Source organism: Puma concolor, chromosome A3 (assembly GCF_028749965.1).
Source record: "Puma concolor isolate L17-30 chromosome A3, mPumCon1.1.hap2, whole genome shotgun sequence".
Taxonomy (NCBI): Eukaryota; Metazoa; Chordata; class Mammalia; order Carnivora; family Felidae; genus Puma; species Puma concolor.
In genome coordinates this window covers 114,978,608-114,994,785 of record NC_141669.1, presented here as the reverse complement: position 1 = coordinate 114,994,785, position 16,178 = coordinate 114,978,608, and the positions used below count along the sequence as shown (strand labels likewise).

General features: G+C 54.9%; 1 protein-coding gene across 1 annotated transcript in view; it reads left to right on the top strand.

Moving 5' to 3' along the window:
• NOL4L (nucleolar protein 4 like) overlaps positions 1-16,178 on the top strand; it is a 128,463-nt gene that overhangs the window by 46,592 nt on the left and 65,693 nt on the right. The window contains exons 2-3 of the mRNA XM_086701960.1: positions 3,211-3,366; positions 9,105-9,216. Coding sequence (XP_086558086.1) covers positions 3,211-3,366; positions 9,105-9,216 — 268 coding nt within the window. The remainder of the gene's footprint in view (positions 1-3,210; positions 3,367-9,104; positions 9,217-16,178) is intronic.

Genomic DNA, 16,178 nt, shown 5'->3' with positions numbered 1-16,178 from the left:
ACTTAGGAATTGCATAGGACTATGCATCTCCTCTGATGGTGGGTATTGCCTTGGGGGACCCGTGCTGTAACCTGAATGGATCAGAGGGACAGGACATAAGAGCAAATTCCTAAACACAAAATGTCCAAATTCAGTGGGTCCAGAGGGAAGAGATGAACATTTACAAGCCTATATGTGTCAGATGTCTGACATACACTCTTAGCCTAATCTTTGGAACAGCCAACAAGGACTTTCTAGGCCCATTTTACAGGTGAGGAAACCGAGTTTCAGGAGGTCAAGAAGTGGGGTGCCTGACTGGCTCAGTTGGTGGAGCATGCAGCTCTTGATCTCAGGGTTGTGAGTTCAAGCCCCACATTGGGTGTAGAGATTACTTAAAATTAAAAAAAAAAAGAAAAAAAAAAAAAGGTCAAGAAGGAACCTGCCCAAGGTCACCAAGCTGGTTAGGGGACACTTTCCATTTCACTTACCTGAAATACTGTCTTTCATCAGATTATTTTCTTTCTACATTCCTTCCCACCAAATTGTATCTCCATTTTCCAGAGGTGTCTACATTCTTGCTCGAAATGGTTTTACAAGCAGAGAGGTCTATTCACTTTTAAGCAGCTAAGCCCCTCATTATGCCTCTAGATTCAGATTATCAAAATGTTGTGGAACTACCCACCTCATTATATTTCTTTAATATACTTTTTTTTATTAAAGCTTAGCAGACATATAGAAAAGTGCACAGATTGTGAAGTTTAGATTAATGGCTCTTTACAAACCGAACACACCTGTAAAACTACCACCCAGCTCAAGAAATAGAAACCCAGTTATATTTTTATTCTTATGATCCTTTTGTTAGTTTTTGCCAACATGAACCTCTGGTTAGAAGGATATTATTACTGGACTGTCATAATATTTGTCTCATCCAACTCTGTCACAGCAGTATTTGAAGATCCCCAAAATGCTGGGTAGTTACAAGTCAGCTAATGATCAAGTTTGTCACTGATGAGCCCCGTTTACAGATGGCCCAGGACGTCAGAGGGGACTTCAGATACCCCCAGGAAAGAGGTAACGGTAACTCCTGAGAGAGTTTAAGAAAAGAAGAGTCATGGAATTTTACAGCTCAGCTCATAAGTGAAGCTCAGGGAGGCTGAAGAGTTTGCCCACAATCTCACAGCAAGGAAGCAGGACCAGCAGGCAGCTCCTCCTACACACACACACACACACACACACACACACACACACACACACACACCACACACCAGATGCATGCTATCTGAGAAGTCCCTATTGAAATGGATCCTGACTAGGAAGGAAGCCATTGGCAAGAGGAACTGTACAGGGCCAATAGGGTCACCACCTAGGGTCACCACCCACGGATGCTGCCCACTGGCTGTAGGATTTGGCACCCTCCACTCCAGATGCCCATCTGGTCTCAAGTGGGCCACTGGCAAAGAGACAGCCCTATTTGCCCATCATGGCATATTGGGAAAGTTGCTGGACAAAACCAAGCCCCGTCTGTGGCCAGAATGTTCTGTAAGCAAGTGTCCCATTTAGCACCGCCTCTGTTTTCCTTGGACTGCAAAGACCGAGGTCTTAAACCAGCTCTGCTACTTACCAGGCACCATACCACAGGCAGGTCCTGACCCCAACAACCTCCCAGGCTTGTCACAATGTTCAGCCCTATCATAGCTAGGGGAAACTTTGCAAACGACAAAGCCCTTCTTAATTATAGTATTTGTGCAGCAGTTCCTATGGGCTGGGCTTGCTGCTAAGTGTTCCACACGCATCTCAGTTCTTCCTCTCTGTAGCTCATAGGAAAGGTGCTTCTGTTATCCCCATTTTCTAGATAAAGGAGCTGAGGATTAGAGAAGCAAAATAACTGCTGAGGGTCACACAGCCACTTCGATGATGGGCCGCAAACTGAGGAAGCATATGTCTCAACTACCCTGCCTGGCTGCTGCTTATAGTCAGTCAGGCGTTCGGTTATTTACTGAGCCTAGTATGTGTCCGGCATTGTTCTAGGTGCTAGGGAGACAGACAAGAGCCAAGAGATGAAGTGCACATCCTCATACAGCTGATGTTCTTGAGCCGTGAGCAAGATCCTTTAGGAAAGAATTCTCTGGGAGATTTGTGTTTTGGACACTTTTAGAGAATATCCTATCTCCTTTTCCCCCATCTTCCCCTTACACACACACACACACACACACACACACATATACACACATACACACACACCTGGTTGCTCTTAATCTGTGAAGCTCCCCAGAGCTCTCCAGGTCTCCCCATAGGGAGATGATGGCTAGGAGCCGGGTGTCCCCGAGCATGTGTGTATCCTGTGCCCTATGAATAAAGACCTCACTCTGCAGTCTGCTCCCTTATGGACCCGGCCACACACACCCCCCCCCGCCCCACCAGCCTCATGCCCTGCAGTTTCCTGGTTCCCTCCCATCCCTGCTGGTGGGAGACAGCAGGTGTCTGCCCAGCAGCAGGACCCCCTTCTCAATCCTGGCACACCTTTTCAGGACCAGCTGACGGCACCCCTGCCAGCCTTGTAAGAGGCTCAAGGGCCTACGGCCACCTTGCTCATGAGGCCCCGCCACCTCCACGTGGCCTTGTGTCTGTTATTCTCTGTATCTCCACACACAAAGAGCCTGGGTCTGCTGCCGGCGCTCAGCTGCTGGAGTGGGGAGGGCCGGCAGCGGTGAAAAGCTTTTCAGAAAGGCCAGGGTGGAGGCAGGAGTCACCCAGGTGATCCGAGCCATTCCCCTGGGACCCCAGCCCGGGACCACAGTGAAAGGTTACTGCTAATTGGCGAGCTCCTGATGGGGCTGCATCTATTTAGCACCCCCCCCTCCCCAGAGACTTCCAGGATGGTCTTGGCACAGCATGTGATTCGAGAGCTCCCCGCCTGAGTCTGGCACAATCTGTCTGAAATTGTGAACATGGAGCCTCTTGGTTTTTTAATTTGTATTTTCGTTGTTGTCATTCTCTTCCCATTGTTTCTGGTAGAGTTGGTAGCAGCAACCGCCCTGACTCTGGTGCCCCTGTCTCCGGGGCCCTTTCGGCAGGCTCCTTCCACCCCCAACCCTCCAGACCTACCTCTGGAGGCCTTGCGGGTCAGGGAGCAGCGCCGTCCCTGCCCCCGACCCATTGCCAGGCCTCAGGGCCCAGCTCTCACCCTGCCATCATCCCTGACACTAACACAGCTTGTCCACCCTGTCGCAGGGGGCAGATGGCCTGTCGGAGCCGGAGGGCATCTCTCTGAAGCGGGTCGCTGTGGTGGAAGATTTCTTTGACATCATCTACTCGATGCATGTGGAGAGCTCAGCGGAGCCAGGCAAAGCCCCCAAGCACGCTGGGCAGAAGAAAACCTACCGAGCGGTGAGATTTCTGTCTCTGGGCCTCTGTGGGCAGCCCCAGGCCTTGGCAGGAGGCCATGGGCTCCGCACATGTTGGGCGGGGGCGGGGCAGGGAGCTGAGGCGTGATGAAACGGCCTTTGGGGACCCAGGGGGGCACAGGGCAAGGGCATGGCAGCCAGAGATGGCTCAAGGGGGGCGAGGGGGCGGGTTCTGTGGTCTGAGCACAAAGGAGAGGCAGGTTGAAGGGAGTGAGGGAGGGAAGGAGAGGGACGAGGGCAGGAGCAAAGCCCTCTTCCTGGTTTCTGCTTCACTCATTCCCCTCCCCACCTCCCACCCTAGCCCCTTGCAGCCTGTTCTGGGACTGTGGGGGTAGGGGTGGCTAGATAATAATAATCGAAAGAGCAAATGCTTCCATGGCATTTACTGTGTGCTAGGCCTGCCCTAAATGCTTCCTGTGTGAGTTCGTCCGGTCCTCCACCACCCTGCAAAGTCAGTACAACAAGTTCCCCAGGGGAAGTCTGAGGACCTGGTCCCTACCTTTGAGGGAACAAGAACCCTGAGGGCATTCAGCAAAGGCACCTCCAGAACCCTTACGTTCATATTATTGCTAATCCAGCGAGGGCTTCATGGAGAAGATGGTGCATAAGCTGGCATTCTAAGCTTGGGTAGGCAGAAGGGAGCAGAGATGGTGATCTAGGGCTAGGAAACGTCACACATGGGGAGGTGTGGGAGACAGTGGCTAGAGAAGGAGGAGCCTGCCTGCGTTCTGGTCCCATCCCCCTGTTGACTGCCATTGCCACGGATCATGCACAGCTCTGAACCCAAGACCCACCACTAAACCAGTAAAGCCAAACACTGTACGTTCATTCAAGCCTCAGAGCAATTTTGTGATGGAGGCACTATGGTCCCATTTTGCAGTTAAGGAAACCAAGACCCAAAGAGTTGATCTAAGGTCACACAGCACTTATGTGACAGACAGCTGGTGTCCTCATGCCCCCTGTGTGTCAACTTTCTCTCTGGCTTCTTACCTGCCCCTCTGTAACTGGACTTCCCCACCCAAGGCAGCTGTGAACTCCACCCCTACCCCAAATTCTTCATATAAATAGCCTTGGACTGCTGTGGAGGTAGCCTGTATAAGTCTATAATTTTCCTATACGGCCTGAGTTCTGAGGGTGTTCCCCCCAGAGGGTCATAGACGAAGGGAGGGACAGCCAAGCCAGGGCCTTTGTGGGCCCCTTGGTATTACTGAGACCCAACACATTTTCTAAGCATTAAATTTGTCAGTGCTGGGCAGTTTGCGTGTGCCAGGCTCTGCACTCAGCAGTTTCCTGTGCACCAGCTCTCTGAGCCTTCACTCGTACAAAGAGTGTGTATGTATACATACATATGTGATGGAGGTCATGTATATATGTGTGTGTGTGCGTGTGTGTGTGTGTGTGTGTATACACACACACACACACACACACAGACATATGTATATGTTAATGTTATCTCCATTTTACAGATGAGGAAAATGAGGCTTAGAGTGACACATAACCTGCCTTGAGGTCACCCCTCTGATGCTTGGAGGCAGGCAGCTGGACCCAGAGCCTGTGCCCTGACCGGTACACATCCTGCCTCTCCACGAACAGCCCGTGTTCAGCTAGTAAGCCCCAAGACTTGTTGTGGTCAAGGTAAATGGGCTTGGGCCAGCCGGACCACATGACTTCCCTGGTCCCCTTCGTGTCTAGCACCAAGCCTCACCCACAGGCACTCCCTGGGTATTTATGAAGGCTGGGTCTGCGGCCTCCCTGCTGTAGAGAGGGCTGGGCTGGGCTGGTTCCGCCAGCCTCTGTGTCCCTGGGCTCTGTGTCCAGCCCTTTGCTCTGCACTTCCTGGCTTCCCGTCCATATGCCCGCCGCGTGCCCCACTTCCCGCTGCCCAGCCTGGAGCTGGCACATGACTGGCAGTGGGCCAGCTGGGCTGTGCACAGAGCTGGAATTTCAGCAGCAGGGCCAAGGCTGAGTGGAGCAGGCCAGGGCCCTCCTGCAGCGGGTGTGAAGGCCAAGGGGGCTGCTGCACCTCCCTCCCCACCGTGTGCCTCCTCTCCCTTCCCCCTCCTCTTCCCCATCTGTCACCCTTCTCTTGCCACCCTTTCCTTTTTGGGGGGTGGGGGTGGTGCCTGGATGCTTTTGTCCCCCTGCTTTTCATCTGCTCCCATTTTCCTCAACCCAAGCATAGCTCTTCAGTCCCATCCATGCCAGGGAAAGAGCCCCCAAGGAAACTCTGTGCTGACGACTGCAGAGAGGCACAGCCTGGCACAGTGGGGTTTACATCAGGCCCCCGGCTGAGGGTTTTTTGGACCTGTCTCTGTGTGTTTTGCCAAACCTGAATCCTGGGACTTACTTGCCATCTCTAGGGCACCGGAGACCTTCCAGATTCTTATAGGCCTGGGGTGCCTGCAGGAAGCAGGGGGCTGGAAGGGAGATGGGCAGACTTGTTCAAGGGTATTGAAGGAGGCACATTATTCTGTGGGAAAAAGAAGCTTCTAGCACCTACCACTATCCAGCAGTAGATCAGAGAGGGCAGGTAATGAGCTTTCTGAAACTGAAGCTATATGAGCCAGGGATAGATGGCCATTTAAATGGATAATGCAGGGGATTCCCATTTTGGAAGAGAAGCTTCTGCCTTAAGCTGCCTCTGATGCAGTGTGACCAGAGGATCCAGAGGCTTCGCAGGGGGACTTGCCTATGCCAGGGTCTGGGGAGGGTTCCAAGTGGTTCTACAGAGTTCTCTGAGCCCACATAGAGGACTGGGCCTCTTTCAAGGGGGCTTTTCTGGTGTCCGCACCCATCTGGGTTGGAGCAAACTCTTTGCTTCCTTCCTCTCTCCCAGGGTGCTGGTAAGCTAGATCAAGCTACGGAGTCCGGATCTGGCTGCCCTGACCACTCTGGAGGTGGGGCCAGATGTGGTCAGCAGCTGCTCCAGGCCCACCGCGTGCTAATCCACCGCAGGGCAGTGGCACGATCTTGTAAAGTGGTGCAAATCCCCCCAATTGGCCTCATGTGTCCTTGTCGGCCCCTGAGCTGGGGAGCGAAATGGGGCCTTACAAGTCAACGACTCTGCAAATAGCTTCTGCTCTCCCTGCCAGTGAAATCTCCTTTTTACCATGAGGGAAAACGTAAAAGGCAAATGCACTTACGGGTCTCAGTGTCCAGGCAGGAAGCCCTGAAAGCAAGGCAGCAGCAGGCAGCCGAGGGAAGCTGGGTGGGGACAGTGGTCCTGGGCTCCCCTCCTTAAACACAGCAGCTCCATCTCTGTTTCACACGTTGGCCTTCAGCATAAGAGACTACTTCCAGAACTGTGTCCGGAGCTCTAAAACTATCTGAAAACCACCACCCTATTGACTAGAGCATGAGCTAGGATTGTCTTCCTCTCTTCAGCTCATCCGGAGTCCTGTGGCCTTGGGCATCCATGCTGTAGAACAGAAATGGATGTCCCATTTCTCACGTGGACAAGCCAGGAGAGTGAACCAAAAGATGCCCGGAGGAGGCCGAAGGCCACACATTGCCCCCTCCTCCATGCCAGCCCCTACAGCAGCATGGAGCTGGGCTAGACGCTGCACCTCACTGACTCCCCGTGGAGCACTTAGTGAGGCTGCAGACATTCCAGCCACCCAGAGCAGGGCTCCCTCCTGGCCCTCAGACGGCTCCAAGGACTCCTCACCTATACTTGGGTCCACCCCAGCCACCCCTGTGTGGGACCCAGGTCCAGAAGGTGTGCGCCCCGTGCCCCCTGGCCAGCTATGTGTATGGCTGGGGTCCCTGCCGAGGCCAAGGGAGCTGTGGCCACCATCCTGGCCCCTGGGCTGGGCCCTCCTTGGGAACTATCCCTGAGCCCTTGGTAGGTCAGGTGCAGCCAGGCCAGGAGGGCTCTCCTTGAGCGCTGGGAAAATGATTTCTCTGCCCAGCGGCAGAGATTCTGTATAGTGAATCGTGCTCTCCCTCTGGAACTTTCCTCCTTTCCCAGCAGACTGTGACCCTCCTCCCCCAAGCCCTCAGCTCACCTCTCCTAGGTCTGACCTGGGATATCACCCCTTCTGTTGCGGCACCTCGGAGGTCACCTGTTTGCCCGACTCAGCCACACCCCCCTCTTTGTCCAGCAGGTGCCCTTCCCTCTTGCCCGTTTACTCCTGCAGCCGGCAGCCCTTCAGTGGGGCCCACCCCTCCCAACCCTGAAGGCCTGAGAGGTGCACACCACCCGCCACCCATAAGACTTCCAGGCAGGTGGGGCTGAGAATGAAGATGTCCACGTGTGTGGCAGGAAGGCCCCCATCCCGCAGCCCTGAGACCGGAGGAGGATGGGCTGCATGCCCTCCCATCCACTGGCTCCAATCAGAGAGCTGGGGTTTGCCCTTGTCCCTGACCTCCAGAGGAAGGCAATCAGACAGGGAATTTGGAAGGGAGATAACTCATCAAGGAGACTGCCTGCTCTGCAGAGCATCAAATCAGCTGAGAAATAACAATTGTGTCACCAAAATTAACTCTGCGTTTGCAGCCGGCCACCGAGCAGGAGTAGCCCCGGAGGTCCACAGGCCAGCTGAGCTGGGGGCACGGCCTGGCCCCCGTGCTGGGACCCTGCCCCCCCCCCCAGCCCCATCCGCTCTGCCCTACCCTACTCCGCCTCCTGATCGCCACAGAGATGGGACAGGGTGCTCGTGCACCTCCAAGCAGCAGACCTGGTGCGGTCCTGGAGAGCAGTCCCCACCCCCTGAGGGCTGACCAGAGCCCTCCGCCAACTTTCCCAGCTGGGCTGCGGCGAGGAGGGAGGAATGCTGGGGTGATGCTGCCCCTTAGTGGAGAGGAGCGGAAGGGCTCCGGCTCTGGGAAACGTGCGAACACCAGCGGCTGGGCAGCTACCGGCCTCAGCCGAGGGAACCTGGGCCCAAGAGGCGGCCAAACCAGGGCCAGTCCATTTCCCAAAACCCAGAGCGAGAGGAGATGGCCTGGGCTTCTGGGACCGCACCCACTTCTCCACTCCCCTGCCCAGCTTGTTTCTTGTATTCCCTCCCATCTATTCCAACTTCCTTCCCACACCTGCTTTCTCCTCCCTGGCTAGGGGAGGCCCTCTGGAGGCAACTATGGAGGACAGGCTTTTGGTCCAGCACTGCCTCTAAAGAGCTGTGTGACCTTGGGCAAGTTGGTTTACCTCTCTGGGCCTTGTGACCTCACCTGGAACATAGGGGTCATTGGCAGCCCAGTCTGAAAAACCTGATCCCTTGGCATCAGACTTTCACAGCTCTCTCTAAAAATGTTCTTGATCTGTGAGTTATTGCAGGAAGAGCTTATAGAACCTTGGGCTCTGTTCATAGGCCCGGAGCCAGTAGCTTTGTAAGTGGGTCTCCGTTTACCCATCTCTAAGAACGGAAATTTTTCCTCCTCCCCTAGAGCAATGCTTATAAGCTAATTTTTCAGTAGCAACAATAAAATGCTCTGAGAGGAGTATTACTTATTAAAACATAGGTTAGATAATGTTTACATGTTTTGCTTTCTCAGTTTTTAAGCTCCTTTATTCAAAATTTTAGAACAAATGGTTTTCCATAAGAGTCCTCACTCATTTCCATGGCTAAGAATTGAGGGCACCTGCCACCTGCTCCTTGAATCCCTTCCCTTCCTGGCAAGGGCCAACCACCTGCCACCTGAGCACTGACCTCGGTGACCTGGTGATCAAGTGACCTCCCCCTGGGTCCATATGATGAGCAAACCTCCTCTCTCCCCCAGATTGCAGAGACCTATGCCTTCCTTCCGCGAGAAGCCGTGACTCGATTCCTGATGAGCTGCACAGAGTGTCAGAAGAGGATGCACTTTAATTCCAATGGCCTGGAGCCCAAAGGTAGGGGAGAAGGCAGGCATGCTGGTGCCTTGGGGGAGGTTGTGCAGGGAAAGGCCCTCCCACCAGCAGGGCCTGCCCTTTGCTGGCACAGACGGAAAAGTGCATGGCCAGCAGTTGTCACAATTCCCAGAGGCCAGTGTGGGTCCATGCCCAGAGAACTTCGTTGTTGGTTTGGTTGGGGTTTTTTGGGGGTTTTTTTTCAGCTTAAAAAAAATGTCAGGTTTCATTTAAAAAACCAATGGTATATTCCTACCTCCTTTTAAGACCCTCTTCTCGGGGCGCCTGGGTGGTGCAGTCGGTTAAGCGTCCGACTTTAGCCAGGTCACGATCTCGCGGTCCGTGAGTTCGAGCCCCGCGTCAGGCTCTGGGCTGATGGCTCAGAGCCTGGAGCCTGTTTCCGATTCTGTGTCTCCCTCTCTCTCTGCCCCTCCCCCCTTCATGCTCTGTCTCTCTCTGTCCCAAAAATAAATAAACGTTGAAAAAAAAAAATTAAAAAAAAAAAAAAAAAAAAAGAAAAAAGACCCTCTTCTCCCACTGAGGTTCCTGGTGGCAATGATCACCTCGCCCTAGTCCCTGAGCACCTGAATACTTGCCACCCAAGCCTCACTCGGGGCAGTGTCCTCATGGGTCTGGTCTCACCGCCCTGACTGTGAGCTCTCTGAAGACAGGAGCACCCCCCTCGCCACGGGTACCTCTGTACCCTGTAGCCCCACACCTACCAGTAGTCGGTCCTCCCTCAGTGTTTATTCCCTCGCTGCGAACGTCCAGGAAATCTGTGGGAATTACCTCGAATGTAAATGCCCAGAGCACTTGTGACCAGGCAAAGTTGGTTCCTTGGGCCAGTGTCCATGCTCTCCAGCTCTGCCCTGCCCCCTGAGATGCAGCAAGGACTCCCGTTTCAGTCCTCCTCAGCCCCTCACCCTGAGCACGCCCAGAGGCCTCCAGCAAGTCTGGGGCTCATTTGTTCGCAGGTGGCTTTGGCACAGCAAGGTGGGCCGATACGTGTGGCCGGTGTGACTGTAACTCTGCCCTGAGAAATGGTGCTCAGGTGGGCGATTTATCAGGGCTTCTAGGCTGCTCCTGGGCATCAGGTCTGTAAAGGTTGCTGAAGTCAGTGGGCGTTTTGCCTGAGGATGGGAACAGACTCAGGCTGAAGGGCAGGCTGTTCACTTTGGGTGATACTCAAGTGGCACCCCCCCATTTCTGGGGAAGGAAAAATCAACAACAAAGTTCAAGCAAAGTAGATGACAACAAAGAAATTGGAGCCTAGGTATCAAGTGTTTTGGGGTTTTCTCACTTTGGTGATCTCTGCTGACTCACCAAATCCAGAAGCCTTCCTGTCCATGGGGTCGCTAGGCCATGGCTGCTTCACCAGGCACATTGGGTAGCTTCTAAAGTATGGGGGACGGGAACAAGTGTGGTTAATGCCTCACAAACGCTGGGTTCCTGGTTTAAGAGCAGAGCCCCCAAGGCGCACTGGGTGGGTCTGAATCTCTGCCAGTCAGCAGCTGTGCATCCTAAACAAGTGACTTCGTCTCTCTGAGCCTCAGTTTCCTCATCTGTTAAGTGGAGTGAATCATGGGACCTACGTCAGGGGGCTAAGGTTGGAGAGTTAATCCCTGTACCCCGGCACACGGCTGCCGCACAAGAGGAGGGAACCGTGGCGGTTGTAGTTATTATGGTAACGCGCATGCCTCAGAGGCCCCCGCCCCACTGGGCCTGGCCCTGGCTGAGTGGCCGCAGCCTTGGGCCAGGGCAGTGTCTGGTCCCTGCAAATAGGCCAGGAGGGCTTTCCCTGCTGCACCCCCACCCTGTCAGGGTCTGAGTCCCAGGGGCACGTGCCCTGGTGGTGGCTGCCTGTCCCCTCCTGTTCTGGCCTAATTGTTTCCATAGCAACTGGCCGAGTCACACTGAAGCACTAGCCTAGGGGAACAGAGGCCAGGCCAAGAGGGACTGCATTTGTGGGCCGCTCTGGGGTGTCTGCAGCCTCCCTCTGTTCTGGTCCCTTGCTCTCTGCGGGTGTGGAGGACGTCCCTCACCCCCCGCCCCCCAACTCCTCAGTGAAGGCTGCAAGGTCTCGTCTCCAGGCTGCAGCTCCGCTTCTCCTCATCTGTGGGCTTCGGCATGGCCAGCACAGCCAAGAGGGCGATGCTGAGCACAGCGGCAGCCGGTTTCTTCTCCAGGCTGCCACCATCAGGCCCCCACCCCCAGGGAGGAGGAGGGAGGAGAGTGATGGGAGGGAGGTGGAGAAGGAGAGGGAGAGGGGGAGAAAGAGAGAGAGAGAGAGAGAAAGAGAGAGAGAGAGAGAGAGAGAGAGAGAGAGAAAGAACGCGCGCGCGTACTCACGCCAGAAGGGAACCGCCTAGAATATAAACCAGCTCCGTGTGCTCTGTGCTGGAGCCTCCCTTCCCAGGGGTGTGCTCCAGGCAGGACGGAGCACAGGAGGCGTAAAGCTGCGTGGTGCCCATCCTTGCCGGTCCTCAGGCAGAATGCCACTTCTCTGACCCCGGGAGAGGAGCTTCCCATGCAGGGAGAAGAGGAGACACTGAGGGAGCAGGAGACGGTGCGACCCACGGAAAAGCCTGGGCTGGGGGTCCAGCAGACCTGGGTGTGGTGCCTGGTCCCTGTTGTATGTCCTGTGGCAGGCTGGGGACCTCCCTGCTCCTAACAGCTTGTATGATCCTACGAGGTATCCATCCCACCTTGCCGCTAAGAAAACGAGGCACAGACAAGTGTCATGGTGAAATTAGTTGTCCAAGCCCTACCAGAAGGCAGGAGAACTTATTTTATCATCAGCAAGATGGGAGCAATGCCTCCCTCTTGGAGCTGAATTAAAGGAGCCTATTCTGTAGGGCATCTGGTATGGCAGGTACCTGGGGAACATCAGCCCATTTCTCCCACCCTATTAGGTGTGTGCACCATGGTGTTGAGACACAAGAATGCCAATGTTCAGGTGGCCCTGCAGGGAGACCTCTGGTCAGTCAGCCTACCTAGGTGAGCACCCTGGGTCCACAACCTGGTCGCTAAGCAAAAGGGAAGGGCTTGGTTCTGGAAGCTGCCAGTGAGGAGCTCTGGAGTGGGAAAGGCTCCCCTGTCTGCTTAATGGCCAGAGGCATTAGCTGCCTGGGCCACCCTTGCCAGCTGGCAGGGCGTCCCTTCTCCTACCCCAGCTAAGAGCCCACAGAGCTGGTCTCCCGCAGTGCTGGCCTCCCTGGATGAAGCCATACTGCTTGCTCTTTCGTAGGCGCCCCTGCCATGCCAGCCCTCCCCCCTCCCTCTCCTGCCCCAGGCCCCAGAGGCAGGCCTGGGTTCCTGTCCCAGGAAGGTGGGGCAGGAGGGGGACAGGGAACAGGATGGAGACTTCTCAAGGGGCTGTTGGGAAAACTCCTGGCTTCCTGGCCTCGTGTTAAAAAGAAAGAAAGGAAGCAAAGCAGCCTCCCCTGCTCAGCAGTTTGTCCCCGACAGAGCCTGGGGGCCTGGACAGTCCCGTGCCCTCCCCCCAACGCCAGGAGCACAAACAAAGGAGGCAGCTGAGGATCAGGAAGTCCAGGGATGGGAAATTCCAGGGCCTCCCGGCTCCACACTCCTTTTCCACCACCCCACAGCAAGTCCAGGCGGAGATGGGACAGAGTGAGAACCGGGTGTGCCCTCAGACCAGCCCTAGCTCCTGGGGAAAGGGCCTCTGGAGGCATGCTCCGGTTTTCTCCCATCCGATGTGGCAAAATATTATTTGCAAGGCAGCAAACTAGGAGTTAGCAGTGGGCAACCCAGTTACCTATTGAAGGGTCCCTGCCTTGGAGACAGAGTTGTCCACTCAGGTGGTGATTCATTCACAGCCAGGCCCAGACTCCTCTGTCTCAGTCCAACCCCCTCTGTGCACCCCCCCCCCCCACATCCCTCCTTCCTTTCCTCCCTTCACGTGACCCCATTGCAGCTGGTTCCTAGGCCCCTGCAGAGTCTTTCCAATGCTGGCCTGGTTGCTGGCTTGGCCTGGCCCAGTTCTCATACTCATTTGCTGTGTGACATGGGGAGGGTGCCTCATCTGTAAAATGGGCTGTTAATACTAGTACCCACCTCCTGGAGCAGGAGGGTCTTTGTGGAGCTCCTAACGGGTGCTGAGTAGCCGTCAGCTAAGTGATTGAACATTGTTCAGATCCTCCCTCCATAAAGCTGTCTTGAACTACTCCAGAGCCTCTGAACTCTTCCTCCTCTGACCTCTAATGGACTCCGCATCAGTCCCACCCCGCCGAGTGCAGGGATTGTACCTACAGAGTCCCCCCTACCTTTCCCGCCGAAGGTACACACATCAGTGCTCCTCGAATACCTGTTGGCCTACTGATTCACTCCCCTGGGAAAGAGGCTTTCCATCACCTTTTGAGCCAGCCCCAGGCTTTGGGTCTCTGTTTCCAGATCTGAACACCCACACAGGCTGGCTGGTCTCGTGGCTCCTCTGGGCCCTCATCACGCACGTATCCTTCAACATCCAGCCCTGCCTGGGAGAGCTCTTGCCACTGGCAGCTGAAGCCACAGGCCTCTCTGGACTGAGTTCTGTTCTGTAGGTGAAAGCTCAGGAGAATTGCCCGCGTTTGCTCTACGTGGAGGAGTGAGGGCCACTACCTGCGCTGAAGCTTGCCTCGATTGATGCATGCCATTGGAGCGTAGCTGTGGAGGCCAGCACTTGGCTTGGCCTGGGTCAAGCCTCTGCATCACGATTATTCTCGAGGCCCATAAAGCCAGGGCTAGCTCCTGGGCGGGTGTCAGTTTTCCTTGGCAAAGCATGTTGAGACATTTCTTTGAGTGATTCCTCTGCTTCTGTCACCAGCAGCCTGCTGGATTATGGTGGCTCTGCGACCGTGGCGATCTCCTAACTCACCAGCGGTATCGCTTAGTGGCTTGAGCGCGGCCACTGTATGTGTTGACCCCAGCGGGGGCTGACCTGCCTCAGCAGAGGCCAGGGAAGCCACTTGTAACCCATTCATGCGTCCACCTTAGCTTATGCCCATCCTGGCATTCGTCTGGCCTGTGAGCACGTGACTCCACGGAGTTCCCGGAGCTACCACTGGCTTCTGCACCTCCCCTCTTTCCTACCAAGTTGATCCTCTTGATGTGAGCCACTTACCACCTCTGGAACTTCCTGGCTGGCAGAAACCCTGCCTGCCTTTCTCCTCACTGCGGTCCCACAGCCAGCTCCCTGGCATGTTTTCTCACCTGGAATGCCTCCCCACTGCCCACCAAGGTCCCGCCTCCCCACCAGCACTCTCGCTTCTGGAGCCGCAGGCACGAGCATTCCACTGCACTTGGATCTCTGATGGATCTGTGCGTGCATGCTCAAGGCATCCGGGTTCCCCCCAGACGAGGCATCCTACCTCCTCTTCTTGAGCCCTCCTGGCTCACCTCTGGGCACTGGAAGTGGTTTCTGATCTGTGGACCTGCCGGGGACGGAACAGGCCAAGGAAAACCCCTTTCCCCTCCTCCCAAGAGTACCATCCTAGCCATTGGTTTTCTGTTTTCTTTCTTAAGCCAAGCTGTACCCGGCTTTATTAGAGGTGCCTTCTCATAAGCAGTCGTGGTATTTTAGGCAGGACATGGGTGACCATCAGGGAAAAAAACACAGTGCCTGGCCTCCCCGGATGGCCAAACACGGAGAGCTGCCATGACACTCCATGAATTCTTCATTTGCGGCTCTGACCAGTGATCTCCAGGACGAGGGTGGCCCTGCTCATGCACCATGTTGTCTGACAGCTTCTCACCAGACAACCATGTCTCTGAGGAAATGAAACGGAAATGGCAGAGTTCTCTGTCTGGAGACCCAGGATCAGAAAACAGGAACCATGGCTCTTTTGAGTGACACCCTCTCAATGTGGTTGCTCAAATGTCTGCCTCACATACGGCCTCCAACCCCGACGCTCTGTGGGGGAGGGAGGTCCCAGTGTGCTCCTGGGCTTAAAGAGGTCAAGTCTGGGTTGAGGGTGGGGCAGCAAGAAGAGGACTAACGGACGCTGAAACCGACTTCAGTCCCCTCGCCGTGCCAGTCGTCTGTGCGAAGGCGCCAACGTGCAGCGGTGTCAGAACCCTCTGCCATGGAACCAAGAGGAAGTGTCTACGGAAAGAAAGTGCAGCTCATTTTAAGCCAGTTTTCTGAGATATTCTATTGTGACATTCACTTCTTCCTCAGAGAGCAAAGACCTTCCTCAAGGAGCACAAAAACCCTGAGTGCGACAACATAGCTTTAAAAAGCAAACCATAGTTGTGCATTTTTATAAACCTTGATGATATTCAAGCTGTGCCGTCACCAGAAGTATACCACCTCAAAATGACATCCGTCGGCCCCAGACCCAGTCTCCGTGGACCCCGTTCTCTGTTTCTGTATTGGTCAAGGCAGGGACTCCCTTGTCCCCTTTGGGTAGCTTCACCCCCTTGTTTGCAGGGGCTTTTTTCTTTATTGTAAAATATAACATAAAACTTGTCATTTTAATAATTTTTAAGTGTACATTCAGTGGCATTAATGATAGTCACACCACTCAGCCACCCTCACCACTGTGTGTTTCCAAAACGTTTTCACCACCCCAAACAGAAACCACGTGCCCATGAAGCAATAACTCCCATTCTCAACCCCCGGTCTCCAATAACCTGTGTTCAACTCTCTGTCTCAGTGACCAGGCCTGCTCTCGATAGTCCAGCTAAGTGGAATCCTAGCGTATTTGTCCTTGTGTGGCTGGCTTCTTTTACTCAGCATAGCGTCTCCAAGGTCGAAGGGACCTTCCTGGCCTGGGCCCTGGCTCCCGCATTCCTCCACCGAGGCCCCAGCGCCCGCTTGCCCCTGAGCCCGTCTCTCCGGCACGATGGTGGTGGTGGCAGTGGTGGAGGGCAAGCTTTGGCAAGTCCACAAGTCGCTCCTGCTTCTCCTCCTTCTCCTCACACTGCTCAAATCCCAGCCCATGAACAGAACTGAGCACCAGGGG